The sequence below is a fragment of the Taeniopygia guttata genome, chromosome 26, assembly GCF_048771995.1.
Source record: "Taeniopygia guttata chromosome 26, bTaeGut7.mat, whole genome shotgun sequence".
In the NCBI taxonomy this organism is placed as follows: domain Eukaryota; kingdom Metazoa; phylum Chordata; class Aves; order Passeriformes; family Estrildidae; genus Taeniopygia; species Taeniopygia guttata.
The window spans coordinates 3,098,434-3,126,049 of NC_133051.1; the positions used below are offsets into that span (position 1 = coordinate 3,098,434).

The 27,616-nt window shown below is 60.9% G+C and overlaps 1 protein-coding gene across 4 annotated transcripts in view; it reads left to right on the forward strand.

Annotated features, from left to right (window-relative positions):
* The window catches only part of TMCC2 (transmembrane and coiled-coil domain family 2), a 33,489-nt gene extending 15,207 nt beyond the window's left edge, over positions 1 to 18,282 (forward strand). For 2 of the 4 annotated variants that reach the window (XM_030291859.4, XM_041721314.2), the window contains exons 3-5: positions 15,178 to 16,112; positions 16,353 to 16,488; positions 17,116 to 18,282. In XM_030291859.4, coding sequence (XP_030147719.1) covers positions 15,178 to 16,112; positions 16,353 to 16,488; positions 17,116 to 17,427 — 1,383 coding nt within the window. In that variant the 3' untranslated portion in view covers positions 17,428 to 18,282. Of the gene's footprint in view, positions 1 to 2,250; positions 2,482 to 10,831; positions 11,050 to 15,177; positions 16,113 to 16,352; positions 16,489 to 17,115 lie in introns of those variants that run through there. The other 2 variants (XM_030291861.4, XM_030291860.4) reach the window with 2 other exon arrangements.
* The last annotated feature ends 9,334 nt before the right edge of the window (positions 18,283 to 27,616 follow it).

Below are 27,616 nucleotides of genomic sequence, written 5' to 3' on the forward strand. Positions count from 1 at the left end.
CGAGCCCCACGATATTCCCGAGCCGGATTGTTTTTCCAGGAGCCCTCAGGAAGCCCTGAGCCTCCTGCCTGCAGCAAAGCAGCTCCTTTTCCTCAGGGATGGGCCCCAGAGGGGGGGTTGGCATCATCCCTGCCTTGTCCCCAGGGACCTGGCACCTCCTCCCTGTCCCCCATCCCTTTGGAAGCCCCATGGATGCACAGGGAAAGATCCATTTCCCCCCCACACACAAATTTCATCCTGAATTTTCCACCCCTTCCATGAGGAGCAGAAGCTGGATGGGTCCCTCTGGGATCGCTCGTTCTCAGCAAGTGCTTTTTGAACAGCTATTGGTGATTTTTTTTTTTTTCCCCTTTTAATTTTTCTTATTTAATTAAGTTCCTGCAGTTCTGCCACCCCTTTTCCTGCACTGGTTCCTCACCCCGTGGACCCTGCCAAAGCCTGGCACACAAAATTCCTCCCCCCTGCAGCCCCTCATTCCCCCCAGGAGCGGCCTGTGGTGGCAGGGGACATCCAGAGGGGCTCAGAGGGACCATGGAACAGTCTGGAAATTCGGTGCTGGCTGCCACTCCTGGCTGGGGTTTGTGCTGCGCCCCAAAAGGAGCACTGCCGAGGGGTCACCCCCACCTGGGGTGCCCACACTGGGGGCAAACCTTCCTTTGCAGGTCGGGTATTTGTGATTTTCCCTCTCCCCAGCCTTCCACCCTCCTCCCTGTTCCCTGCATCCCTAAAATCTTCTCTGTCCTTTGTCCCACGGAGCTCCGAGCTGGAGGAGCTCCTTCCCTAGGGCCGGTGGGTTCCAACAGCTGGGATCATCCCTGCATCCCGAAAATCCGCTCTCCCCTGTGTCCCATGGAGCTCCAAGCTGGAGGAGTTCCTTCCCCAGAGCCAGGAGCATCCCTGCATCCCAAAAATCTGCTCTGCCCTTTGTCCCACGGAGCTTTGAGCTGAAGAAAACTCTTTCACTGGGGGCTGGGAGCATCCCTGCATCCCAAAAATCTGCGCTGCCCTGTGTTCCACAGAGATCCTAGCTGGAGGAGCTCCTTCCCCAGGGCTGGGAGCATCCCTACATCCCAAAAATCCGCTCTGCCCTTTGTCCCACTGAGCTCTGAGCTGAAGGAAATCCCTTCCCTGGGGGCTGGGATCATCCCTGCATCCCAAAAATCCGCTCTCCTGTGTGTCCCACTGAGCTCCAAGCTGGAGGAGCTCCTTCCCCAGGGCTGGGATCATCCCTGCATCCCGAAAATCAACTCTCCCATGTGTCCCATGGAGCTCTGAGCTGGAGTTCCTTCCCCAGAGCCGTGAGCATCCCTGCATCCCAAAAATTCGCTCTGCCCGCTGTCTCACAGAGCTCCAAGCTGGAGGAGCTGCTTCCCCAGCCCCTGGAGCATCCCTGCATCCCAAAAATCTGCTCTCCCATATGTCCCACTGAGCTCCAAGCTGGAGGAGCCCCTTTCCCAGGGCCGGGAGCATCCTGCATCCCAAAAATCCACTCTGCCCTGTCCCTTGGAGCTCTGAGCTGGAGGAGCTCCTTCCCTGGGGTCGGTCATGGGTTCCAACTGCTGGGATCATCCCTGCATCCCAAAAATCCGCTCTCCTGTGTGTCCCATGGAACTCTGAGCTGGTGTTCCTTCCCCAGAGCCGTGAGCATCCCTGCATCCCGAAAATCCATTCTTCCCTGTCCCATGGAGCTCTGAGCTGGAGGAACTCCTTCCCTGGGGTCGGTCATGGGTTATAACCGCTGGGATCATCCCTGTATCCCAAAAATCCGCTCTGCCCGGTGTCTCACAGAGCTCCAAGCTGGAGGAGCTCCTTTCCCAGGGCCGTGAGCATCCCTGCATCCCGAAAATCCATTCTGCCCTGTCCCATGGAGCTCTGAGATGGAGGAGCTCCTTTCACAGGGCCGGGAGCATCCCTGCATCCCAAAAATCCACTCTGCCCTGTCCCATGGAGCTCTGAGCTGAAGGAGCTCCTTCCCTGGGGTCGGTCATGGGTTCCAACCGCTGGGATCATCCCTGCATCCCAAAAATCCGCTCTCCCGTGTGTCCCATGGAGCTCGGAGCTGCAGGAGCTCCCTCCCCAGCCCCTGGAGCATCCCCGCGCCCCAAACCCCCGCACGGAGCGCGGCTCCCGCTCGCCCCAGGGTGGCCCATCGGGGGTGCGGCCGGTGCCGGTGCTCGCCACGGGGCCGTGCCCGTGTGACAGCGGCGGGGAGGGCGCACGGCGCCGGGAGCGTGCCGGGGGAGCTTTTGCTGATCCCCTAAGCTCCTCTGGTGCCCCGCCAGGCAGGGGCGGGCACACGGGAATTAGCGGCGGCCCCGCAGCCCGCGGGGCTCAGCCGGTGCTGGCGGGGCGCGTTCCCCCCGGGGCCCCGCGGTGCTGGCGGGGCGGCCGGAGCTGGAGCGGGGCGGCCGCGCGGTGCTGTGCCTGGCGCTGCCGGGGAGCTGCGCGGGCTGCGGGGACTGCGGCATGGTCCATGTGCAGGTGAGCCCCGGCCGGCACCGGGACCCCGCGGCGGAACGGCGGGAACGGCGGGGCCGGTGGCCGTTAGAGGGCGGCGTGACCGCGGCGGGGCCGGCCGGCCGTTTGTCTGTTTGTCTGTCCGTCTGTCTGTTTGTCTGCCCGTCCGTCCGTCTGCCCGTCCGTCCGTCTGTCCGCCTGTCCGTCTGTCCGTCCGTCCGCCCGCATGTCCGCCTGTCCGCTTGTCTGTCCGTCTGTTTGTCCGTTTGTCTGTCCGCCTGTCTGTCCGTCTGTCTGTTTGTCTGCCCGTCTGTCCGCCTGTCTGTTTGTCTGCCCGCCCGTCCGTCTGTCCGTTTGTCTGTCCGCCCGTCCGTCTGTCCGTTTGTCTGTCCGTCTGTCTGTCCGTTTGTCTGTCCGTCTGTTTGTCTGCCAGTCCCTCTGTCCACCTCTCCGTCCCTCCGCTTGCCCGTCCGCCCGCATGTCCGCTTGTCCGTCCGTCTGTCTGCCCGCCCGCCTGTCCGTCTGTCCGCCTGTCCGTCCCTCCGTCCGCCTCTCCGTCCGTCTGTCCTTCCGTCCGCCCGCATGTCCGCCCGTCTGTCCCTCTGTCCGCCTGTCTGTCCGCCCGTCCGTCCGTCTGTCTGTCGGTGCGCGCTCCCGGCCGCCTTCTCCCCGCGTCCCCGAGGAGCGGACCCGTCACCAGTGTCCCCAGTGTCACCCATGTCACCAGTGTTCCCAGTGTCCCCAGTGTGCCCCAGTGCGGGCGCTCAGCCCAGTCCGGACCCGCCGAGCGTCCCCCGCGGGCGGCGAGGGGCCGGACCCGCCGGGCTCGGTGTCCCTCGGTCCCTCGGCGAGTGACAGCGCCAGCTGCCACCTCTGGCCGTGTCCCCGCTCCGTCCCCTCCTCTGAGGCACGGGGGAGGCAGGGGGGGCTTCTGCCGCTCCCCACGCCGGCTCCTGCGCTGTGACCCACCCGTTTTTATGGGATCACCACCCAAAAGCGCCGTTCTGTGCTCCAGACTCCTCTCTCCACACCCCTGTCCCCATCCCAGGACAGTGTCCAGTGTCCCCGGGGGGGGACCTGTCCCTACAGCCCCAACCCTGCGGTTGTGCTGCCTCAAGGGCAGGACGGGATTCATCCCGCTAAATTTAGCTCCCCCAGGTCAGTGGCTATATCAGGACGGATTACGGGCAGCAGGGAGAAACCCGCAGCTCCCCAGCGCCCAGCCCGGGGTGGCCGTGGGGACAGAGGGGTTTGGGGTGGCTCGGGGATGTCAGGGAAGTTCATGTCCCCTGGCCAGGGGCACGTCCAGCTCGGCCCCAGCTCCCTCCAGGTGCTGGTTCCAGCAGAGGATGTGGTTTCGTGGTTTCTCCCTCCTCCAGCTCGGTTTTCTGGGCTCAGTCATCACCTGAGGCTCTGTGAGGATTGGCCTCGCATCTAACCTCGGGCAGAATTTCCCCAGGCAGGAGTTTTCCCCGCCTTGCTGCCTCAGTTTACCCGGCTGGAATGCCGAGCCAACCCATCCATGAGTTTGGTGAAGTGTTTGGATCTCCTCGGGAGGATTTTCTGGCATATCCTCCCCTCCCTGCCAGGGTTCAAACCGCAGGGAAGGAGGTGAAGCAGGCCAAGGGGAACAGAGGGGGGTGTAAAGCTGCGCCCCTGGGACATCCCTTTGGCACCTGGGTGAGCTGGGGGGCACCAGGGTGTGGAAACCCTACAAATGCCAGGAGCTTGGGGGGCTTTTGAGGGGGGTTTTGTGTTCCTGACCTGGAATTGGAGGTGTGAGAGTCCAGGTGAGCTCCCACTCCCCCTCCTCCACCTCCCCACGTGTGGCAGGGGGATGAGTGTGAGCCAAGGCTGGTGCTGGGAGCTGCTCCCCGCGTTCCCGTTGGGATGAGCGCTTCGGAGTGAGCAGATAATAGCTGGAAAGACAAAGACACCCGAGATTGCTGCTTAATTAATTCAGGAGCAGAAGAATATCAGACTCTGCTACTGATTCACCCCTCACGAAGAAGACATCGTGTTCCTCAGCCTCGGTGACATATGGCTGTTGATTGCAGCCCACCAGCAGCTCCCGCTCCCGGCAGGCAGCGCCGCGATCCTGGGGGATTTGGGGGTGGATGCCCAGGGTGCAGGGCAGGCTTTGGGGTGCAGGGTTTGTGTCCATGCCGTGATCTCCCCTAAATCTGCTGATTTAGGCCGGGAGCAGGATTTGGCTCTGCAGTCTGGATGAGGGTCCTGCTTGTGGCTCCTCACCTGGCTGGGGTTGTAGCTCGGCCTCTCCCTGCTTCCCCCTCAAATCCTCCGTGCAGAAGCTCCCAAAAATCCCCCCTGGCTGCACAAACCCTGCTGGAGGTGCTGAACTGCTGGCTGGGTTAATGCTGTGTCAGGGTCACTCCCTCCAGCGAAAACAACAGCGGGAATTTTTCCAGATATTCTCCAGGCGTAGGCAGGGCCCTGGATGGCTTCACCCTTAAGGTGCTCGCTGGATTGTCCCTCCAGAGCTGTCCCTACAAGCCCAGGGCACAAGGGACAGTCCCACTTGGAGGATGTGGTGGGTGATGAGGAGACCCCGGGATTCCCAAATCCCAGGCTCGGAGAGCCAGGAACTTCCCAAGGGAGAATCCCAGGATCTCTCCACTGGTACAACTGCACTTCTGGAGTGCCCTGAGCCCCGTGGGATGGTGGCACTGTCCCGGCTGTGAGGAGCAGTGGTGGCTGTTTGTTTGTTTGTTTGTTTGTTCCTTTTGGATGCTGTTTGTTCTCCGGCACATTTGGAGGGTTGGGATCGGCCCCGTGGCACCTCAGCCTGTTCCTGCTCCCCCCCAGCCCGTGCTGCTCCTTTTTGGAGCCTCCCCTGGCAATCCTCTGCCCCTCAGCCTCCTCAGCCCTGGGGGAGGGAGAGGATCCAGCAGCTCCCCACAGCTCTGCAGGGCCGCCCTCCCAAACCCTGCCCTGAAAAAGGGACCCTGCTCCTCAATCCTCTGCTGGGTGTCTTTGTGAGTGTCCCCTGCTCCCTGCTCTCCTTTCCAGCCGGGGATTTGGGATGTGCAGGTGTCGGAATCTGTGCTATTGATGATTCCAAAATATAGAAAGTCTGTCTGTCAGCCCCGCTGCCAAAGCAGAAGCCATAATTGGTCTGTGCTGTTTCAAGGTTGTTTATTCTGTTTATCTCTACCATGTTCTGCTGCCCTGCCGCAGCTCTGTCCTGCAGGGCAGCGTGTGGGGCTCTGCCCTCAGTGGGATGGTACAAACATTAAATACCACAAACTACCTGTGCTGCATTTACAATAACGTGCCAATATCTGTCACCTACGTTGGACAGTGTGTCCCCAGCCTGAACCAACAGAAAAATGCCAACAGCACAGTGAAACATGGAGGGCATGAAGAAGGAGAAAAAGGACAAGACACACCCAATTTCCTCCATCTTGTCCCCTTTGAACCCCTAATCTAGAATCCTAAAATTTTACTTTTGCACCCGTGCCACACTTAATTATTACTTATATCAAACACTCAGAGTTGGTAATTCATCCTGTAAGATTGAAAACTCTTTTCCATGGCCAGAGATCACAGCCAGTGTCTCTGGGGGCTCTGTCCAGGGGGTTCCTGACCCCTGCCAGGGTCCCAGACCCACCAGGGCAGCCAGAGGGAAGCTCTGGATTCCCACATACAGGGATAAGGGGTGAGGAGCAGGGTGGGACCTGCAGGAGGAGGCCCAGGAGCCGCTTGCTCCACACACCAAATCCACTCGTGGGCAGTGGGGTGCTGAGCAGCCGTGGCTTTGGCAGATCTCCACCTGCATCAGCATCCCAATAATCCACGTGCAGTTTTCCCAGCCCGGTCTAGGAGGGTTTTCCTGCTGGTTTTAATTCCTGCTGCTCTGTGCTAAGGCCAGCCCCAGGCAAAGCCAAGCCCAAAAGTGTCCCATATTCATGTGGCAGCACAAGGGGACCCTCCCTGTGCCCAGACCAAAGCTTTGGAGCTGGACCCTGCCCTGCCCAGCACAGCACACACCAAATCTGCCACGATTCTGTGGAAAATCCTGGGGTTTTCTTTGTGTGGCTGCTGGTATTTGTTTCTAAATGTGCCTCGTACAGTCAGGCCTGAAAAACAGCAGCCGGGGGGAAGGATGATGGGGAGTGTGACACCAACCCCGTGGGTAATTCCCTTGCAGAACTCCTGTTTTTCCCATGCTAGGAGCGGTTTTGCCAGCCGTGGGAGGGAGTCTGTGCCCTTGGGAGGGGAGATGCTGCCCCAGCCAGCCAGCAGCACTGCTCTTTGTTGTTTGCCAGGATTTGTTAACCTTTCCCTGGTGCTGGGGAGCTGGGAGCAGGTGTTCTCCTGGGAATCAGCCCCTCAGCTCCTCAAGGACTCACAGAAATGCTCTCCAGGGCTCGTTCCAGCCTGCACTGCCCAACCTTTATCAAGTCCTCTCTCCATCCGCCTCCTCTGGGAAATTCCTGCTCCTCCCTCTTTTCCCAAGGCCTGCAATAGGGTTTGTGGGGGGCTCTGAGCTGCCAGGGGCTGTGGGGACATGGTGATTCCCCCTAGGATGGGTGAACCACTCACTTCCCAGCCCCGAAAACCACGAGGGGAAGCAGAAGGGCTCTGGGGCCAGCCCCAGCAGCTTCAGGAGGGAACTGGCAAGCAGGAAGGGTGCTTTCCACCGGGTGCCCTGCAGCTGCTGCCTCTCCTGCCCTGCTGAGACAGCGCCAGGGCCATGGGCAGTGACCTCTGCCCGCTGTGCTAAAGCAGAAGTGATGCTATGGCAGATAGGAGAACCGAGCTGGGCCGGGCTGCCCCATCCCCCCTGGCACCGGGGATGGGTCAGGAGCAGCCCCTGCCCACCCGGGAGGAGAGGAGCCTCGGGTGCTGCCGGTGCCATCCCTGGGGGCAGCTCTGTGGTGTCACCGGTGTCACCTCCCAGCCCCGGTGCCATCTCTGCAGTGTCACCTCCCAGCCCCGGTGCCATCTCTGCAGTGTCACCTCCCAGCCCCAGTGCCATCTCTGCAGTGTCACCTCCCAGCCCCGGGGACAGCTCTGTGGTGTCACCTCCCAGCCCCGGTGCCATCTCTTCGGTGTCACCTCCCAGCCCTGGGGACAGCTCTGTGGTGTCACCTCCCAGCCCCGGTGCCATCTCTGCGGTGTCACCTCCCAGCCCCGGGGACAGCTCTGCGGTGTCACCTCCCAGCCCCAGGGACAGCTCTGCAGTGTCACCGATGTCACCTCCCAGCCCCGGTGTCACCTCCCAGCCCCGGTGCCATCTCTGTGGTGCCACCTCCCAGCCCTGGGGGCAGCTCTGTGGTGTCACCGATGTCACCTCCCGGCCCCGGTGCCATCTCTGCGGTGTCACCTCCCAGCCCTGGGGACATCTCTGCAGTGTCACCGATGTCACCTCCCAGCCCCGGTGCCATCTCTGCGGTGTCACCGGTGTCACCTCCCAGCCCCGGTGCCATCTCTGTGGTGTCACCTCCATGCCCCGGGGACAGCTCTGTGGTGTCACCTCCCAGCCCCGGTGCCATCTCTTCGGTGTCACCTCCCAGCCCTGGGGACAGCTCTGCGGTGTCACCTCCCAGCCCTGGGGACATCTCTGCGGTGTCACCACCCTGTCCCATGTGGCACCCTCAGGGGGCTCTGCCCCGTCCTCGCCCTGCCCTGGCACTGCTGAGCGTGGCACGGTGGGCACAGCTGGGTTTTGGGTGGGATTTCCAGGGAATCTGCGTTTCCCAGTGGGGATCAGGTGGGAGCTGGGGCTGGAAGGGGATGAGGATTTGGTGCTTGGCAGCTTCACAGCGTGGGCTGGGCCGTGCCAGGCTGCTCCAGCTCTGCTCTGGGGGTGGGCACAGCGGGCATGGGGGGTGAAGGCAGCACAGCTCGGGGTGCAGCCCTCACCCCAAGTGCCAGGCTGGCACTGCCACAGGGGTGGGGACAGTGCCATGGCAGTGCCAGGCCGAGCGGGGCTGCCCCATTCCCGCAGATCCGGGGCACGCTCAGCCCGTGGGTCTGGCCTGAGCCGTTCAAAGGGCACCTACAAACACTTCCCGAGCTGCTGCTGGGGTTTGTGAGGAATGGCTGAAGCAGAGGAGCCGGGCTCAGCCCGCCCACATGCTGTGGCCAGGCTGGGTTTGAGGTTTGGGACACGCTGAGGGCTTTGCTGTGCCACAGCACAAGGCTCTGGGTTTTCCTGCTGTGCCTCAGCACAAGGCTCTGGGTTTCCATCAGTGGCTCAGCACAAGGCTCTGGGTTTTCCTGCTGTGCCTCAGCACAAGGCTCTGGGTTTCCATTCTCTGGCTCAGCACACGGCTCTGGGTTTCCATTCCAAGGCTCAGCACAAGGCTCTGGGTTTCCATTCCATGCCTCAGCACAAGGCTCTGGGTTTCCATTCTGTGCCTCAGCACAAGGCTCTGGGTTTCCATTCTCTGGTTCAGCACAAGGCTCTGGGTTTTCTTTCTGTACCTCAGCACAAGGCTCTGGGTTTCCATTCCATGGCTCAGCACAAGGCTCTGGGTTTCCATTCCGTGCCTCAGCACAAGGCTCTGGGTTTCCATTCTGTACCTCAGCACAAGGCTCTGGGTTTCCATCAGTGCCTCAGCACAAGGCTCTGGGTTTTGTTTCTGTGCCTCAGCACAAGGCTCTGGGTTTCCATTCTCTGGCTCAGCACAAGGCTCTGGGTTTTCATTCTGTGCCTCAGCACAAGGCTCTGGGTTTCCATTCTGTGCCTCAGCACAAGGCTCTGGGTTTCCATTCAAAGGCTCAGCAGAAGGCTCTGGGTTTCCATTCCATAGCTCAGCACAAGGCTCTGGGTTTCCATTCTATGCCTCAGCACAAGGCTCTGGGTTTCCATCCTCTGGCTCAGCACAAGGCTCTGGGTTTCCATCAGTGGCTCAGCACAAGGCTCTGGGTTTTCTTTCTGTGCCTCAGCACAAGGCTCTGGGTTTCCATTCCATGGCTCAGCACAAGGCTCTGGGTTTCCATTCTGTGCCTCAGCACAAGGCTCTGGGTTTCCATTCTCTGGCTCAGCACAAGGCTCTGGGTTTCCATCAGTGGCTCAGTACAAGGCTCTGGGTTTCCATTCTCCTTCCCCAAACTGCTCAGCTCCCCCAGCCCTGCTGGGTGCAGCCCCACAGCTTTGGGCAGAGCCCAACACTCAGCTCACCTCTCCTGGTGCCTCCTGGCCTGGCAGCACCGCAGCTGAGCCTGCTCAGGGCTGTCCCTCCTCTGTCCATCTGTCCCCCCTTTTTCCATCTGTCCCCCTTTTTCCATCTGTCCCCCCTTTTTCCATCTGTCCCGTTTCACACCTCGGCAGCTGCTGTGAGTCCCCACACCGCTGGCTGGGTGTGTTTTCTGTGCTCTCCCGTGGCAGAACGGGGTCAGTGCCGCCCCCACTCTCATGGGGTGACAGGGACAGATCCAGTCCTGGTCCAGGACACCTCCTGGTGCTGGCACGAGTGGCTCATTCCTGGTTTTTAACTCCCTCAGGCCGCCCAGCTCCTTGCTCAATGACAAGATTTTTTTTCCACCGACTGTTTCCACTCGCATTTTTCCTTTCTGGATGCCTCCCCCTGCCTTTCCCAGGCTTTTCTGTCCCGCTCTGTGACACAGCAGATGACAAGAGCCCGTCCCGACCTCCTGCGTCAGGGCACAGGCAGCGGATGGGGCTGGGGGCGGGTGAATATCCCGGCACGGGGACGAGGAGGGGTTTTGCGTTACAGCCCTGAAAGCTCGGCTGGCTGGGAGCTGTAAACAGCTCGGGCACATTTCCTGAGTCGGCAATCCCGCCGGAGCGAGCGCCGCCGTTCCTGCGCGCCGGGAACCGCGGGGAGCGCTCCGGGACCGCTCCGGGAACAGCGGGGAGCGCTCCGGGAACCGCGGGGAGCGCTCCGGGAATAGCGGGGAGCGCTTCGGGAACAGCGGGGAGCGCTCCGGGAATAGCGGGGAGCGCTCCGGGACCGCTCCAGGAACGCGGGGAGCGCGCCGGGACCGCGGGGAGCGCTCCGGGACCGCTCCGGGACCGCGGGGAGCGCTCCGGGAACAGCGGGGAGCGCTCCGGGAACTGCGGGGAGCGCTCCGGGACCGCTCCGGGAACCGCGGGGAGCGCGCCGGGAACAGCGGGGAGCGCTCCGGGAACGCTCCGGGAACCGCGGGGAGCGCTCCGGGAACCGCGGGGAGTGCTCCGGGATACGCGGGGAGCGCTCCGGGAATAGCGGGAAGCGCTCCGGGAACGCGGGGAGCGCTCCGGGAAAGCTCCGGGACCGCGGGGAGCGCTCCGGGAAAGCTCCGGGAATCTCGAGGAACGCTCCGGGGACGCTCCGGGAATCGCGGGGAGCGCTCTGGGAACGCTCCGGGAACCTCGGGGAGCGCCCTGGGAACGCTCCAGGGACCCTGACGGGGTCTATGAGAGGCTTCTCCCCCTCCTCCCTCCCTGCCGCTCCCCCAAAACCTCGCTGCTGCCTTCCCCAGCCGGGAATCACCCTGCCATGGCAGCCGGCACTGCCCGGGCAGCGCTGCCAGCCTTGGGGACACCGCGGGGACACGGCCGGGCAGCCCACGCCAACTAGCCCTGCCTGGGGCACCTCAGCCCTGCCCGCCATGGAGGTAGGTCCTGGCAGATTTTGGGGTTCGGGTGAGATGATGGGGAGGATGGTGATGGGCAGAGAGACCCACGGGGGTTTTTGGTGCCTCCGTTCCTCGGGGAATGAAACCAGAGGGTGAAACCCCCCCAGCGCCACCCGTGCCGGGTGGGAAACTGCTGCAGCTGGAAGCCTGAACGTTAATCCCCGCATTATGTAAGGAAAATTATTGTCAGGCTGGGGAATGAGTGCAGGGAGCTGCTGCCAGCCCGCTGTGCCCATCCAGGGGTGGCACAGAGGGGGACACGGCGCTGCCGGCCCCGGGCGCTGCTGCGGGCTTGGAAGGAGGGTGGGAATTGTGACTCAGGGCTCCTGCTGCTATTTTCAACACCTGGGCTGGGTCTGGTGGGAATAACAGCTCAGCTCCACGAGACACAGGGCTGGGAGCCCGTGTGGGGACGGGGACAGGACACTCGGGGTGTCCCCAGTGACACCGGGCAGTGGCCAGCTCAGGGGATGCTGTGCTGGGAAAGTGCTCTGAGGAACGGGGGCCACATGAAATAACTGCCCCAAAATCCCCCTCCCCACATCCACCACACGTCTCCATTTCTGTGCCTCTCCCTGGTGGCATTCCAGGGCCACCGAGTGCCCCAGGCACAGTGACACTTGTGCTGCAGAGCTGAGGGATCAGGGCAGCAGCTCCCTGGATCTGCCCTGGATGTGGCATCAGTGGCACTTGTTGTTGTTTTCTCCCTGCTGGAAGGTGCACATGGTCCTCCCCAGGGCTGTTTTGTGCCCGGGATGGATTCCAGGCAGGAATCACAGGATACTTTGGAGGGAAGGACACAGCCACGGCTCATCCCCGGCACGTCCCGTGGGCTGCAGGGCACAGAAAACAGAATCATTCAGGGGGTGGTGTCAGCGCCTCCAGAATGCTGCTCTGAACTTTGTGATAATTGTGCAATTCCTGAAGAACGGGGTTAGAGCCCGGAGTGGGTGTGCTGGGACAGCCATGGCCCTGAGCTGGGGACACAACCCCGAGCAGAGGGGACAGTCCTGACCTAGGGGACACAGCCCTGAGCTGGGGGGACAGCCCCAAACTGAGGGGACATCCCTGAGCAGGGCGAACTTCCCAAAGCTGAGGGGACAACCCTGAGCTGGATGACAGCCCTGACCTAGGGAACACAGCCATGAGCTGGGGTGACATCCCCAAGCTGAGGGGACAGCCGTGACCTAGGGGACACAGCCCTGAGCTGGGGGGACATCCCCAAACTGGGTGACATCCCCAAACTGGGTGACATCCCCAAGCTGAGGTGACCAGGCAGCAACTGGCAGAACAAGAGGACACAGTCTCAAGCTACGTCCGGGAAGGTTTAGGTTGGATAGTAGGAAAAAATTTTTCACTGAAAGAATAATAAAATACTGGAATTGTCTTCCTAGGGAGGTGGTGGAATCACCATCTCTGGATATGTTTAAAAAAAGCCTGGAGTTGGCACTTGGTGCTGCAGTCTGGTTGTGGTGTTAGGGCATGGGTTGGACTTGATGATCTTAGAGGTCTCTTCCAACCTCGTTATTCTGGGATTCTGTGACACCCCCGAGCTGCTCACCTGTCCCAGCTGTCCCCAGCCTTGCATAACCCTGCCGGGCCGTGGCCTCGTGAGCTCTTTGCTCAGCTCCTCAGCTTTTTGCAGATCTCAGCTCTGCTGGGCTCAGCTCTGTTGATAAGAACAATTTCCCTCCCCTCGTCCTGCATTCCTCCCGCATCCCACACCAGCTCTGCCCTCCCAGCCTGCCTGCAAAACAAGCTCTGCAAAAAACAGTGTTTTCATCAGGATAAATGTCCTTTCATCTGGTGCCTGCCAGCGGGTTTGCTGCATGTAGGGAAAGTGTGGCTTTTCCTAATCCCCCCCTTAAATCCCCTGCACAGTCGCTGGGATTTAGCAGGCAGGGCCTGTTAATGCTCCAGGGATCCACATTGTCTTTTTTTGGGGGGGTTGTTTTCAAAGCAACAGCCTGATGTGCCTTCCCCAGGATGGCAGGGGTTCAGCCCAGCGCTCTTCCCTACCCATCCCACACGTAATCCTGTGGATAAATCACGGAATTCCAGAATGGTTTGGGTTAGGAGGGGCCATAAAACCCATCCAGTGCCACCCCTGCTGTGGGCAGGGACACCTTTCACCATCCCAAGCTGCTCCAACCCAGCTTTGGACACTTTTAGGGGTGGGGCAGCCATCCATGGAATTCTGTGGGAATTCCATCTCACAGCCAGGAATTCCTCCCCAAAATCCCATCTAAACCTCCCTTCTTTCCAATCCAAAATACAGAGGGCAACTCCCTCTTTGGAAAGAGAGTTTGAGGAACTTTTCCCCTCCACCCCCAGCGGGTGTTTCCCGTTTGGGCCTCTCCAGAGCTGCCTTTTCCTTTGCCACGGTCACTTTTTCCCTTTTCTGTCCAGAAAATTGCACATCTGGGCAAAAAGTCTGTTTCCTGCTGTTTCTAATTTCTGCCTGGTGATAAGAAACCCAAGCCAAACCTTCCGTGGAGGGCCCAGCCTAAGAATAGCCTGGAAGTGGGGTCTGAAAACCACCAAGTTTTTGTTATGACTTTGTTTTTTATTTTTATTTTTTAAGAAAATTGCCACTCTAGAATCTAGCTGGGATCGCCCTTTTGCTCCCATCCTCCAGCCCTCGCTCCATGCTGCAGTGAGGAGACAGGAAAAGCTGTGGGGAGTGGGTTGGGGGGAAGCTGGGATGAAATCCCAACACCTCCAGAACTCCCAGCAGGAGACAAAAAACAGGGGAAAAAAAAAAAAAAAAAGAGATGGGAGGGAATAACGGGAGGGCTCTGGCTTTTCCAAGGCCCTACTCCAGATGGGATTGTTCCCAAGCAACATCTTGAGAGAACATTGCTCCCTCTTCCCCCCTGCATTTCCTGGTGCTAACACACTCCCAAGCAAAGATCCCGCAGCTTTATCCCTATTAAAGGGTCATTCGGGGAAAGTGGGATGCAAATGAGAAATTATTCAGGTCTGCCAAGAGTATTTAAGTTCCAAGCAGCTCTTAATTAGAAGCCAGGAGCCATTTACACAACCAGGGAGGTTTTGCATAAGAATCTGCATATAAAACCCAGCAACTGGGAAGATTTAGGGTTTGGGGTTTTTTTATTTTATTTTATTTTTTTCCCAACTGGCCAAGCAGCACGTCCAGGTTGGAGGGCACGAGGCAGGGCCTGGGTGTCAGTCCAGGGTTTGCAATTGTGGCTTCAGGTGAGTGAGTTCCTCTCCCAAAGCTCCAGTTTGGCCATCTGTAAAATGGGATTTTGGCATTTGTTCGGATTTCCTGCGCTGGCAGCTGGTGTTTGCAAGAGGAGCTTGGCACTGCCAGGTGAGGGAGTTTGGAAATGCAGAGGAGTGCCTGCACCTGCAGCTCTGGGAGCAGGAGCTGTTCCCCAGCCTCCCAAAAATTGGGATTAGGGCAGTTCCTCTTGGGCTGGACAGCTCTGGGGTGAAAGCAGGACTGAAATGCCTCAGGGCTGCTCAGTCCTTGTGCTCTGGGCCGCCCTGGGGAGAGATTTGGTGATGAATCCTGGTTCTCCCCGCTCCTTTTTCCTGCCTGGCTGGAGGAATCCCGTCTGTGCACCAGGTGAGGGTGGAAAGGCACGGTCAGTGGCTGCTCCGTGCCGAATTCCACTGGGAGAATCCGGCCCTGAACCCCAGCTGGATGCTGTGCTCTTTTACTGGTGTGTCCTGGGATCCACTGGTGTGTTCTGGGATCACCTGGAGTGTTCCTGGGGGTCAACTGGTGTGTTCTGGGATGGACTGGAGTGTTCCTGGGATTGACTGGTGTGCTCCTGGCATCAAACTGGGGTCACTTGGTGTGTTCTGGGATGGACTGGAGTGTTCCTGGGATTGACTGGTGTGCTCCTGGGATCAAACTGGGGTCACCTGGTGTGTCCCTGGGATTCCAGCAGTGCTGGCGTGGCTGGGAAGCCTCCAACCAGCCGGAAGACTCCCCCAGCTTCTCCAGTCCATTATTCTCCTGCCCAGTTCTCGCCCCTTCCATGCACCCCACGCCCGTCTCCCACCCATCCCCTCCCATTTCTGGGCTTTTTCCTCCCTCCCCTGAGCCCCCATGTCCTTTTCCTTCCCCGCCAGCTGGACAAGGGCGACACGACCACCCTGACCCTGCCCGCGGGCGCCGGGCACGGCGACGCCGACGGCCCCGTGTGCCTGGACGTGCCCGATGGCACCCCCGACCCTCACCGCACCAAAGCCGCCATCGAGCACCTGCACCAGAAGATCCTCAAGATCACGGAGCAGATCAAGATCGAGCAGGAGGCGCGCGACGACAACGTGGCCGAGTACCTGAAGCTGGCCAACAACGCCGACAAGCAGCAGGCGTCGCGCATCAAGCAGGTGTTCGAGAAGAAGAACCAGAAGTCGGCCCAGACCATCGCGCAGCTGCACAAGAAGCTGGAGCACTACCACAAGAAGCTGAAGGAGATCGAGCAGAACGGCCCCACCCGCCAGCCCAAGGATGTTTTCCGGGACATGCACCAAGGGCTGAAGGACGTGGGCGCCAACGTCCGCTCCAGCATCAGCGGCTTCAGCGGCGGCGTGGTGGAAGGGGTCAAGGGGGGGCTCTCGGGGCTGTCCCAGGCCACCCACACGGCCGTGGTGTCCAAGCCGCGGGAGTTCGCCAGCCTGATCCGCAACAAGTTCGGCAGCGCCGACAACATCGCCCACCTGAAGGACACGCTGGACGACGGGCACCCCGAGGAGGCCTCGCGGGCGCTGAGCGGCAGCGCCACGCTGGTGTCCAGCCCCAAGTACGGCAGCGATGACGAGTGCTCCAGTGCCACCTCGGGCTCCGCCGGCGGCAGCAACTCCGGGGCGGGGCCCGGCGGCTTGGGGAGCCCCAAGTCCAACACGCTGGACAGCCACCACAACAACTTCGACACCATCCTGGAGGAGCTGCGCGAGATCAAGGACAGCCAGTCCCACCTGGAGGACTCCATGGAGGACCTAAAGGCCCAGCTGCAGCGGGATTACACCTACATGACCCAGTGCTTGCAGGAGGAGCGCTACAGGTAGGGACGGGCGGGTGGCAGGGGTGGTGTCACCCGGGGTGGCTCTTTGGGGACCACAAGTTGCCCTCCTGGGCTTGTCCAGCCAAGAGGCGCTGGGTGCTGCAGCCCTCCTCACTGCCAGACCTCCACGGAGGATCTTGAGATGTTTTCCCACAAGCAGGGGAGGGTGGGAGGGGCTGGGTGGTGCCCCCAGTGCCGAGGGGTTTGGGGGACACGTCCCAGCCCAGCTGCCCTGCGCAGGTACGAGCGCCTGGAGGAGCAGCTGAACGACCTGACGGAGCTGCACCAGAACGAGATGACCAACCTGAAGCAGGAGCTGGCCAGCATGGAGGAGAAGGTGGCCTACCAGTCCTACGAGAGGGCACGGGACATCCAGGTAGGGCTGCGGGAGGGCTCAGCTCCCCTCTGCTCCCTCCAGCCACGGGGTGAGGGAGAGGCCCTGGGCTGGGAAGGAGGGTGGGGCAGTGGGATCCCTTCTGCCAGCCCCCTCCAGGTGAGGTTCTCCCTGTGGTGCTGTCACAGCAAGAGGCAGGTGACTAAAGCACGGCCCCAAAACCAGGGAGTCCCAGACTGCTGCGGGTTGGAAGGATCATTAAAAATCACCCATGGCAGGGCAGGGACACCTCCCACTGTCCCAGGCTGCTGCAGGGAGGGGGCAGCCACAGCTTCTCTGGGAATTCCACCCCAGGGCCTCCCCACCCTCACAGGGTGAAAGGAAATTCCTTGGAATTCCTTCCAAGATCCCTCCATACCAATTTGGAGCCACTCCCACACCACGACACGGTGACACAGCGAGTCCCCTGCTCTGCCCCATCCGCGTGACCACAGCCCCGGGCTGTGACAAGCCACGTGTGGGCCAGCAGCGGAGTCCCCACGTCCCCTTGGAGCCATCCCCCAGCCCCCAGGCAGAACAAACCCCCCCACCCCCGGCAGCCAACCGGGGAGGCACCGAATCCCTCGGGGGGACAGCCCTGGAGCCGCTGCCACCGCTGTCCCCTGGCAGGAGGCCGTGGAGTCGTGCCTGACGCGGGTGACCAAGCTGGAGCTGCAGCAGCAGCAGCAGCAGGTGGTGCAGCTGGAGGGGGTGGAGAACGCCAACGCCCGGGCGCTGCTGGGCAAGTTCATCAACGTCATCCTGGCCCTCATGGCCGTGCTGCTCGTCTTCGTCTCCACCATCGCCAACTTCATCACGCCGCTCATGAAGACCCGCATGCGCATCCTCAGCACCGCCCTGCTCGTCCTCTTCCTCTTCTTCCTCTGGAAGCACTGGGACTCCATCAGCTACTTCCTGGAGCACGTCCTGCTCCCCAGCTGATCCGCCAGCCCCGGGGTTTGGGATTCCCGACGAGGAGAGGGACACGGGGATGAGGGTCCGGAGCCTTCTCCACGCGCTCGGTTCGGCTGCTCTGCCGGCCCACTTGGATCTGGGATCCCTCTGGGAGGGTTGGGAAGGGTGGGATGGGGAGCAAGGAGAAGTTTCGGAAGGCACCGGTGATTTCTGGTTTTTCTAACCCTTTTTCTAAGGGGTTTTGGGTGGTTTTTTATAGGTTGTCCTGAAGTCCCCGGGAAGGAGATCTTCTGCAGGGGTCTTCAGTTGGTGGGAAGGATTGAGCTGGACCAAAGCTGGCTCTGGGAGAACTTCCAGCAGGGAAGGAGAGGAGGGGGGGTTCATCGGGGCAGGATTCTCCCTTTCCTTGACAGCAAGGTGACAAAAAGCAAAGCAGGTGGAGATGGAGGCAGCAGGGCCACGGCAAACACAGCAGGACACAGGCGCCCCACCAGCCTCCGCCACAGCCCGGCCCCGGGGGCTGGGCACACCCGGGGCGGTCAGCACCGGCACAAACCACACCCCTGCGCTGGTTTCATTTCCCGACCTCCCAACTCTGTGGCTTTAGTTGATCCGATCTCTTCAGGGACTCGTCCAGCCTCTGCCCCGTGTCGTGTGCGTGTGCGTGTGTGCGGTTTTTAATTTAATTCCAGACTATTTTTCCATTTGTGAATCAAAGCTGGTGGGGCAGGGGGAGGAGGGGCAGCAGCGTCCCTCCAGCCCCACCCCAGAGCACAGCATGCTGTCTCGGATGGTTCTTAAATTATTTCATACCTATATATTTATGTAATATATCTATACACACACATATATATATAAATATATATATAAAATACCTGCACAGCCAGGGCCTCCTCTGGTGCATACAGCAGCTGCTCCACTCACTTTGAAACCATTAACCACTTGGCCTCAGGTGAGAATTTGGCCCTAAACATTCCAGTGGTGATTCCCAGGGCTGGCACAGGGCGTTTGGGAGGGTTGAGGGTCCCAGGGCCGAGCCAAGCCCTGCTGCAGCATCACGTCGGGGTCCCTACATACTCTTGAGCTGGCAGGGGATCAAGGTTTGATATCAAAGATAAGGCTCAGACAAGCCCCAGGGCTGGAGCAGGGCCATGCCCAGGTGGGATGCACAGATAGGGACAGGACAGAGCTCTGTGGAGGCTCCTGGAGCTCCAGGGCCATTCTCAGGTGAGATTCACAGGTAGGGACAGGACAGAGCTCTGTGGAGGCTCCCTGGAGCTCCAGGGCCGTGCCCAGGTGGGGACAGGACAGAGCTCTGTGGAAGCTCCTGAAGCTGCAGGGCCGTTCCCAGGTGGGATGCACAGGTACAGATGGACAGGACAGAGCTCTGTGGAGGCTCCTGGAGCTCCAGGGCCATTTCCAGGTGAGATTCACAGGTAGGGACAGGACAGAGCTCTGTGGAGGATCCCTGGAGCTCCAGGGCCGTTCCCAGGTGGGGACAGGACAGAGCTCTGTGGAGGCTCCTGGAGCTCCCCTTGCTGCTGGTGACACCCAGGGCACGTCCCCTCCGGAGGGAATGGTCAGTCAGTGGTCACCTGAGCAAGGGGGGCTTGCCCAGAGCTGGGGGATCTGACCCAGCCTCAGGTCCGGCAGAATTCCCTCCTCTGGCTCTTCCCAGCCAGGTGCATCCCGCACCAGGTCAGCCCTGACAGCGCGAAGGGAGCGAAACCGTGAGTAATGGAATTCTGAAATTCCCTAAACTCGGCTCCGTCCCCTGCCGGAGCCCGGATCGGTGCAGCTGCCCCAGCCCTGGGAGCCCCAGGGAGGGAGGAGAGGGGAAACCGCAGCGCTGCGGGCTCCGAGCGGGGCTGGGGCTGCGGGGAGGGAACTCGGCCCGAGCAGGGAATGCGGGGAAGGGAATTCTGCCAGAAGGGGATTCTGCGGGAAGGGGATGCTCTGGGAAGGGAATTCCGCAGGAAGGGGATTCTCCAGGAAGGGAATTCCATGGGAAGGGGATGCTCTGGAGAAGGGGATTCCTCGGGAAGGGGATTCTCTGGGAAGGGAATTCCACGGGAAGGGGATGCTCCGGGAAGGGGATTCTGCGGGAAGGGGATTTTCTGTGAAGGGAATGCTCTGGGAAGGGGATTCCGTGGGAAGGGAAGTCCACGTGAAGAGGATTTTCTGGGAAGGGAATGCTCTGGGAAGGGAATGCTCTAGGAAGGGAAATGCTCTGGGAAGGGGATGCTCCGGGAAGGGAAAATCTGGAAAGGGGATTCCGTGGGAAGGCAAGTCCACGGGAAGAGGATTTTCTGGGAACGGGATGCTCCGGGAAGGGAATGCTCCGGGAAGGGAAAATCCGGGATGCAGCTGCTCTGGGATGCGGCGCCGCGGCCGCTGGGGGGCCCCCGGTCCCCGCCGCGGATCCCGGAGCCGCTCCCGAGCGTTTTCCCGTAAGGCCGGGCAGGGGCGGGGGCAGGGGCAGAGCCCAGGGTGGGGTCACTCACCCCAGTTAGCGCATTAACCCCTTCCTGCCCGCAGCGCAGCATCAGCAATGGTGACGTCACAGAATGGTTTGGGTTGGGAAGGACCTTAAAGCCCATCCAGTGCCACCCCCTGCCACGGGCAGGGACCCCTTCTGCTATGCCAGGCTGCTCCAGGCCCCATAACCTGGCTTTGAACACTCCCCTGCGGCAGCCGCAGCCTCTCTGGGAATCCATTCCAGGGCCTCACCACCTCCCTTTGGGAAACTCCTTCCCAATATCCCGCCTGAACCGACCCTCTCCAGGTAAAACTCTGTGCCCCTCGTGCTACCGCACCCTCGCAATGGAGTGGAGGGAGTTTTGGGGCAGGAACCGCCCAGGTGTGAGCCCTGCCACCCCCCTGTGACACTTGGGGACATTCACGTCACGGTCTGGCGCTGCCCAGCCCCTGTGACCTCGCTGGCAGCAGCTGGAGGAGGCCCCAGTTTTGGGGCAGCCGGGGCGATCCCATCCCAGTGGGAATTTTGGGAGCTCTTGCTCATGGCCCTGCCTGTCCTCACATCCGGCTGCCCACTCCTGTGACCTCCCCGCTGCCCCTCCAGCCCCCCATGATGGGCGAGCAGCTGGCCCCGGGGGCCACTGGCACCGAGCCGCGCCCTGCGCAGGGAGCTCTGGTGACACCGGCACTGGCGGTGGGGACAATTCCCGCATGGGGCTCCCTGAGGACTCGCCTTGTCCCCGCGGGGTCAGGGGGGGCTCACAAGGGCCCCTTTTGTGTGGGAGAGGTGAAGCTTTGACGTCAGCCCGGCAGGAATTCCTTAATTCCATTCAGGCCGCTAATTGCGGGTTTTATGTAAGAGCCGCAGCCGCGCTCCCGGCCGGCAGCGGGACAAGCGGCGGGGACAGGGAATGTCCCACCGGGCACGGGGACCCTCGTGGGGCCGGGGTTCAGCCACCCCTTGGTGTGGCACTTGCAGAGATTGGGGCACCCAGCGGGCACAGAGCTCGCTGGGGACACCCGAGGACAGCTTGGCGGGCTGTGGGGGCAGGGGCAGCGGGGTGGCAGCGCAGGATGTCCCTCTGTCCCCTGTTTGGGGCTGGTTTGCCGCATCCCAAGGGTGCCCCGGGGTGCCCAGGTCCTGCAGGGTGCGGCCAGCGCTGTCCCCGTGCCCTGTCCCGTGTCGCCGCAGGAAGTCGAGCGATAAACCGGGTCGGTGTCCCAGGGCGATCGCTGCCAACGCGGACAGAGCCGGGAGCTCTTTTCTCTCCCTCCGTTCTGCTCCTGGTTTCCAGCTGCACCAGGATGATGAAATGATGTCCCCGCTGCTGGTGAGACCCCCAAAATGTCCCACAAATGCTGTCCCCACCGGGGATGGGACAGGAGGGACGCAGAGGGGCTCGCCTGCATCCCCTGGGCACGGAGACCCTCACGCTGCCCGGGCACAGCGCTAGGGACACGGCAGTGCCCGGCTGTCCCCTCCTCTGGCGGCGTGGCCGAGCTTAGGCTGTAAGAAGCGGAGCTGATACCGAGAATAAAATAATTAAACATAAATAAAATAATGTGGGCTATTCCACACGAAAAACGCAAAAACGCTCCCTGCCCCGCGGGGCAGCACCTGCGGGAGGCATTTCCCAGCGGGAAAGCTCCAAGAGGCCACAGCCACGGCGCTGTGGCCACCTGGTGTGGCCAGGGCCACCATGGCAGGTGCCAGCAGCACCACGGCAGGTGCATGTGCCACTGTGGGCCATCCCCATGTCACTGTGACCAATGCCAGTGCCACCAGGAGTTGTGCCTGTGCTACCCTGGCCAGTGCCACCCTGGTCATTGCCACCCTGGCCAGTGCCTGTGCCACTGTGGGCCATCCCCGTGTCACTGTGACAGTGCCAGTGCCACCACAGTCAGTGCCTGTGCCACTGTGGGCCATCCCCATGTCACTGTGACCAATGCCAGTGTCACCAGGAGTTGTGCCTGTGCCACCCTGGTCATTGCCTCTGCCACTGTGGGCCATCCCTGTGTCACTGTGACCAATGCCAGTGTCACCAGGAGTTGTGCCTGTGCCACCCTGGCCAGTGCCTGTGCTACCCTGACCAGTGCCACCTGGTCATTGCCACCCTGGCCAGTGCCACTGTGGGCCACCCCCATGTCACTGTGACCAATGCCAGTGCCACCAGGAGTTGTGCCTGTGCCACCCTGGTCATTGCCACCATGGCCAGTGCCTGTGCCACTGTGGGCCATCCCCCTGTCACTGTGGCCACAAAGATCGGTGCCAATGGCCACTGCCAGTGCCACCCTGGCCAGTGCCTGTGCCACTGTGGGCCATTGCCATGTCACTGTGACAGTGCCAGTGCCACCATGGCCAGTATCTATGTCACTGTGGGCCACCCCTGTGTCACTGTGACAGTGCCAGTGCCATCATGGCCAGTATCTATATCACTGTGGGCCACCCCCATGTCACTGTGACCAGTGCCAGTGCCACCATGGCCAGTATCTATGTCACTGTGGGCCACCCCCGTGTCACTGTGACCACTGCCAGTGCCACCATGGCCACTGTGACCAGCCCCGATGCCCACTGTGACCAGTGCCAGCCCCACAGGGCGACCAGCGGCCCCTTGAGCCCCTCGAGCCCCGAGCTCGCCCCCAGCGCGAGTCCCACTCGTGGCCGATCCCATTTTGAATTGCAGCTTTAAAAACAAATCCTCGCCTGGATTTGCGGAGGGGGGAGAGGCTGGCGGAGGAAAATGAGGAGGAATTTAATTAAGGGCAGTGCCGGGAATGTCTGTCCCGCAGCAAAGATAAGGAGGATCAATTGCTGCTGCCCGGGATCAAAGGCGGGGCTGGAGGGGAAGCGGGGCTGGCTGCAGAGGAGGGGAGATAAGATGAGAGAAATCATTGATCGATTGATCGCGGGGCTCCCCGAGGGCTGGCGGCACACGCGGGTCGATTTGGCGGATGCCAAAACCCCACCCTGTGCATCTCTGAGATGAGCTCAAATATCCAAACTTCCCATTTCTCCTCAGGAGCACGAATAGAGTCAAGGCTCTGAAAACATTAAGATAAAAAAAGAGATATGCTGGAATATCCTGAGCTGGAAGAACCCACCAGGATCACTGATCTAGCTGCCGGCCCTGAGCAGAACGACCCCAAAATCCCACCCTGGGCATCCCTGAGATGAGCTCAAATATCCAAATTTCCCATTTCTCCTCAGGAGCGCAAATAGAGTCAAGGCTCTGAAAACATCAAGATAAAAAAAGAGAGATGCTGGAATATCCTGAGCTGGGAGAACCCACCAGGATCACTGATCCAGCTGCGGGCCCTGAGCAGAACGACCCCAAAATCCCACCCTGGGCATCCCTGAGATGAGCTCAAATATCCAAATTTCCCATTTCTCCTCAGGAGCGCAAATAGAGTCAAGGCTCTGAAAACATCAAGATAAAAAAAGAGAGATGCTGGAATATCCTGAGATGGGAGAACCCACCGGGATCACTCATCTAGATGCCGGCCCTGAGCAGAATTATCCCAAAATCCCACCCTGCGCATCTCTGGGAGCGTTTTCCAAACCTTCCCGGAGCTCTGGAAGGTTTGGAACAGTCACCATTCCCCGGGGAGCATTTTCAGCGCCACCTCAGCGGGAAGAACCTTTCCCTAAAACCCACCAACCCCTCCCTGCCCAGCTCCAGCCCTTCCCCGGCTCCTGTCGCTGTCACAGCGGGCAGAGCTCGGATCTGTCCCTCCGAGCTCAGCAGGCCGGGAATTCCCGCTGGGATGGCAGCTCCGTGGGAATCACGCCCCGCTGCCTTCCCAAGCCCTTCCCACGCGTGCAAAGCGGGCACGGGAGGCCGGCGGGGCCGCCCGGGGACGCGGCGAACCGGCCCCGCCGGCTGCCAGCGGCTCGGCGGGCGGGTGGCACACACGCCCCGATGCTGTCGCCGTGCCAGGCTGCCAGCCCGCTCCTGCCCGCCCGAGCCGGCCCGGCCGCTTCCCCCGGCTCGGCCAGAGCCCGGCCCGGCTCTCAGCGCCGCTGCGGGGAATTCCCAGCGGGATCCGAACCTGCTCCTGCCGCCGCAGCGACGGCCCAGCCCGGCATGGGAGAGCGGGGAGAGCGGGGAGCAGCCCCGGAGCCTCGGGGAGCAGCCCCGGACATTTGGGAGCAGCCCCAAACCCTCGGGAACAGCTCTGGACCCTCAGGGAGCAGCACCCAGACCTTCGGGGAGTAGCCCCGGATCCTCCGGGAGCAACCCCAATATTCGGGGGCAGCCCCAAACCCTCGGGAGCAGCCCCAGACCCTCGGGAGCAGCCCCAAACCCTCTGGAGCAGCTCCGGACCCTCGGGGGGCAGCCCCAAACCCTCTGGAGCAGCCCCGGAGCCTCGGGGAGCATCCCAATTAATCGGAAGTAGCCCCAAACCCTCGGGAACAGCTCTGGACCCTCGGGGAGCAGCCCCGGATCCTCTGGAAGCAGCCCCAATATTCGGGGGCAGCCCCAAACCCTCAGGGAGCAGCCCCGGACCCTTGGGAAGCATCCCCAGACCCTCAGGGAGCAGCCCAAATACTCGGGGGCAGCCCCAAACCCTCTGAGAGCAGTCCCGGACCCTCGGGGAGCCCCAAACCCTCGGGAGCAGCCCCGGACCGTCAGGGAGCAGCCCCCAGACTCTTGGGAAGCAGCCCCCAAACCCTCAGGAGCAGTCCCCGGCCCCTCGAGGAGCTGGGGGTCACCATTGCCCATTTCCAGCTGCACAAGCCGGGGTCCCGCGGGCACTCAGGTGCCTGGAGATGCCCCACAGGATGGTCAGGACTGCCAGGCGGGCTTGGCTGGGCACCGGCATCCCAAATTTGGGATCCGGCAGGCCCGGCCCTTTCCAGGAACCTGTCTGGCTGCTGCTCTGCCTTCCCAGGCGGGCAGATCTGCTGGGAACGTCGCCCTCGCCCACGGCTCCCTTCCCGTGGGAGACACGGCAGGGGCACTGCCAGGGCTTCCCATGGGGCAGAACCGGCTCCGGGCAGAGGTCCTGGAGCCCCCTGCCCGCCCGGGCAGGCTGGCAGCAGCCCTGTGCCCACCCCTGGGCAGCCCCAGCCGGGAGAGTCGCGGTGTTGGGGTTTCCCCACACACAGGGCCCCGGGGGTGCCGGCCTGGGCAGCGTGGAGATGACGTGGTGGTGATGCCGTGGTGGTGAGGGCATGGTGGTGATGACATGGTGGTGATGCCATGGTGGTGATGCCATGGTGGTGAGGGCATGGTGGTGGTGCCATGGTGGTGATGCCATGGTGGTGGTGCCATGGTGGTGCGGGAATAGTGGTGGTGCCATGGTGGTGGTGCCATGGTGGTGAGGCCATGGTGGTGGTGCCATGGTGGTGAGGCCATGGTGGTGAGGCCATGGTGGAGGTGACGGGGTGGTGATGCCATGGGGGTGATGATGTGGTGGTGATGCCATGGTGGTGAGGCCATGGTGGTGATGCCATGGGGGTGATGATGTGGTGGTGCCATGGTGGTGAGGGCATGGTGGTGGTGCCATGGTGGTGATGCCATGGTGGTGATGCCATGGTGGTGATGCCATGGTGGTGGTGCCATGGGGGTGATGCCATGGGGGTGATGCCATGGTGGTGATGCCATGGTGGTGATGCCATGGTGGTGATGCCATGGGGGTGATGCCATGGTGGTGGTGCCATGGTGGTGAGGCCATGGTGGTGAGGCCATGGTGGTGATGCCATCATGGTGATGCCATCACAGATGCCATCACGGTTATGCCATCACAATGACGTCATGGCGGTGATGCCATTGTGGAGATGCCATGGCAGAGATGCCATCACAGTGATTTCATGGCAGTGATGCCATTGCGGTGATGCCATCACAGTGATGCTATGGTGGTGATGCCATCACAGATGCCATGACGGTGATGTCATGGCAGTGGTGCCATCATGGTGATGCCATGGCGGTGATGCCATCGTAGAGATGCCATGGCAGAGATGCCATCACGGTGACGCCATTACGGTGATGCCATCATGATGATATCATGGTAGTGGTGCCGTGGCGGTGATGCCATGGTGGAGATGCCATAACACTGATGCCATGGTGGTGGTGTCATTGCAGTGATGTTATGGCGGTGATGCCATCGTGGTGATGCCATCACAGTGATGCTATGGTGGAGATGCCATCACACTGATGCCATGGTGGAGATGCCATGGTGGAGATGCCATGGTGGTGATGCCATTGCAATGATGTTATGGCAGTGATGCCATCGTGGTGATGCCATCACACTGCTGCCATTGCTTTGACGCCATCACGGCGATGCCATGGTGGTGACGCGGTGGTGACAGGAGTGTCACAACCCCTGGGGACCCACTGTGCCACCTGGGTGACCACGCTGCTCCCCAGAGGTGCCCGAGGGACGAGAGCTGGTGGCTTTTGCCAGCCCGGAGTGTCCCAAAGGGTCGGGATGAGTGGCTGTGGTCAGGAGTTAACTCCGTGCTCCTTGGGGCTCCTTCCAGCTCAGGATATAACTGATCCAGCTGTGGCCCTGAGCAGAATTATCCCAAAATCCCACCCTGGGCATCCCTGAAACGAGCTCAAATATCCAAACTTCCCATCTCTCCTCAGGAGCGCAAATAGCAGAGTCAAGACTCTGAAAACATCAAGATAAAAAAAGAGAGATGCTGGAATATCCTGAGCTGGGAAAACCCACCAGGATCACTCATCTAGATGCCGGCCCTGAGCAGAATTATCCCAAAATCCCACCCTGCGCATCTCTGGGAGCGTTTTCCAAACCTTCCCGGAGCTCTGGAAGGTTTGGAACAGTCACCATTCCCTGGGGAGCCTTTTCAGCGCCACCTCAGCGGGAAGAACCTTTCCCTAAAACCCACCAACCCCTCCCTGCCCAGCTCCAGCCCTTCCCCGGATCTGTCCCTCCAAGCTCAGCATGATTTTGTGGTTTGTGGCTCCCATCAGCTCGCGGTGGGCACGATGGGACGGATCCTGCCAGGGATGGGAGGACAGGAGATGTCCTGATGGTCCCACAGACACAAATGTCACTCCAGCAGCGCTGGATCCCCTCTGTCCCATTCCTGCACATCCCAGAGGTCCTGGCATGGCATGGGCAGAGCTGTCCTGCTTGGAGAAATCATCCAGCAGAGACCCAGCAGCCCAAAAAAAACATCTCCACAGCTCCAGGAGCTTCGGAGTGGCCACCAGTGCTGGGCCAGCCAGGTCCCCAGTGGGGTCTGGGGTTGCATTTTTGGCTCAGGTGTGACCCAGCTCCAGAAAAACGGGATCAAAGTTTGTGGGCGCCGCTTTCTTCCCCCTTTTCGAGCCGCTCCAGGCTGCCATTGAATACAGGAGGACTTTCATGTGGGGATTTCTCTCCTTCAGATCTTCAAAGAAATCCAGCAATCAAACAGCTGGTTGTGGAGGCACCTTAAAAAAAAAAAAAACTACAAAAAAAAATCATAAAAAAACCACTTTGAAAGAATCAGAGGCAAAGAAACACCTCAGCTTTGTTGTGTTAATTGTTCCGGCACTCAAAGTTCTGACAAAATGTCTCAGAAATATCCCTGGCGCGGGGCCCACGATGTGTCAGACACACAAAGAAAAGCTCCGACACAAAACCCGAGAAGGGAAAACCGACCCGGGGAGATTCCGACGGAAGGAACAATCCCAGGCTTCCAAAGAAAAAGCTCGGCCGCGGCCAGAGGGGAGGTGACACCCAAATTCCAGAGCTCCAGGGGCATCTCTGAGCTGCTCTGGGC